At 44.6% G+C, this 1,663-nt stretch overlaps 1 protein-coding gene across 1 annotated transcript; it reads left to right on the top strand.

Moving 5' to 3' along the window:
* The first annotated feature begins 894 nt into the window (after nt 1-894).
* Nucleotides 895-1,164, top strand: LOC120863676 (cytochrome b-c1 complex subunit 10-like). Its single transcript, XM_040240127.1, has one exon. It carries the CDS (start codon nt 914-916, stop codon nt 1,082-1,084), a length of 171 nt encoding a protein of 56 aa, XP_040096061.1. The 5' UTR covers nt 895-913; the 3' UTR covers nt 1,085-1,164.
* Nucleotides 1,165-1,663: the final 499 nt, after the last annotated feature.

The raw sequence follows: 1,663 nt of genomic DNA, 5'->3' as shown, positions 1-1,663 counted from the left end.
TTCATGGCAAATAGATGGGAAACGATGGAAACATGACAAACGTTATTTTCTTGGGCTCCAAAATCACTGTGGACGGTGACTGCAGCCATGAAATCAAAAGACACTTGCTCCTCGGAAGAAAAGCTATGACCAACCTAGACAACATATTAAAAAGCAGAGACTTTACTTTGCCAACAAAGGTCTGTCTAGTCAAAGCTATGGTTTTTCCAATAGTCATGTATGGATGTGAGAGTTGGACCATAAAGAAAGCTGAACACCGAAGAATTGATGCTTTTAAACTGTGAAGTTGGAGAAGACTCTTGAGAGCCCCTTGGACTGCAAGGAGATCAAACCAGTCCATCCTAAAGGAAATCAGTCCTGAATATTCATTGGAAAGACTGATGCTGAAGCTGAAGCTCCAATACTTTGGCCACCTGATGGGAAGAACTGACTCACTTGAAAAGACCCTAATGCTGGGAAAGATTGAACGCATCTTTCAATCAAGGGGCCAATAGAGGATGAGACGGGTGGATGGCATCACCAACTCAATGGACATGAGTCTGAGCAAACTCTGGGAGCTGGTGATGGACAAGGTGTGCTGCAGTCCATTGGGCTGCACATCGGACACACGTTGAGCGACAGAACTGTTGATGTGCTGAGTCAGACACGACTGAGCGACTGAACTGAACTGTTGACATCCTTGTTTACTGATATAACAGGAAATAGTCCATTTCTCACTCCCTAACACCATATAAACTCTAAATAATTTACAGATCTTAGTATGAGGACGGACACTCTAAAACCCTTGAGGCAAATATAGGCAGAAAACGCTGTTGTAAACCGCAGCAAGTTCATTTTGGATCCACATCTTGGAGTAACAAAAAATAAAACAAAAATAAGCCAAACGGACACCCTGAGCTGGGATGGCACCGTGATGCTGACCAGGTTCTTGGGCCTTCACTATCACTGGCTGGCCAGAAACTGGGTCCCCCCAGCGAGCATGAGGGGCGCCATGGGCACCGTGGGGCTGGTGTGGGCCACTGACTGGCGGCTGATTTTGGACTGGGTGCCCTACGTCAACGGCAAGTTCAAGAAGGATGACTAATTAAATTCACCCCTTCAGGCCCTGTGGTGTCTGCTGGTGCTGCCTCCTGCCGTCTGCATCTGGAATAGCTCAGGCTTTCTGGATGGACTCTAGGAAGTATCTGGCACGAGTTCATTTCTTCTGTTGGTGGAAATAGCTTTGGTGTGTGGACATGAGAGAGTCAATTCCTAGGCAGGTTGATAAGAAGTCCAGGGGTCCCCAAGGAGAGAGGGGTCTGGAATTCTCAAGGAGGAGGAAAGGACAAATGTTTGTTTTTTTTTTCCTGTACATTCCTTAGGATTATATAATAATAATGTATCCTGCTTGAGGACAGATTCTGGAAAAAATCTTCTGGCTAATCCTGTTATCTTAAAATGTAAATTATGGGAGTGGGTCTAGTAAGTTCTTTACAACCTCCAGACACTCTTTCCATTCACTGTAATAACTAATTAAAAGTATATAACTCCATTGCTAGAACTGTACAAAAAAGATCTTCACAACCAAGATAATCATGATGGTATGATCACTCACCTAGAGCCAGACATCCTGGAATGTGAAGTCAAGTGGGCCTTAGAAAGCATCACTACGAACAAAGCTAGT

The sequence above is a fragment of the Oryx dammah genome, unplaced genomic scaffold (genome assembly GCF_014754425.2).
Source record: "Oryx dammah isolate SB20612 unplaced genomic scaffold, SCBI_Odam_1.1 HiC_scaffold_5, whole genome shotgun sequence".
Taxonomy (NCBI): Eukaryota; Metazoa; Chordata; class Mammalia; order Artiodactyla; family Bovidae; genus Oryx; species Oryx dammah.
The sequence above is the reverse complement of the archived record's forward strand: the minus strand, read 5'-3'. Positions and strand labels throughout refer to the sequence as shown.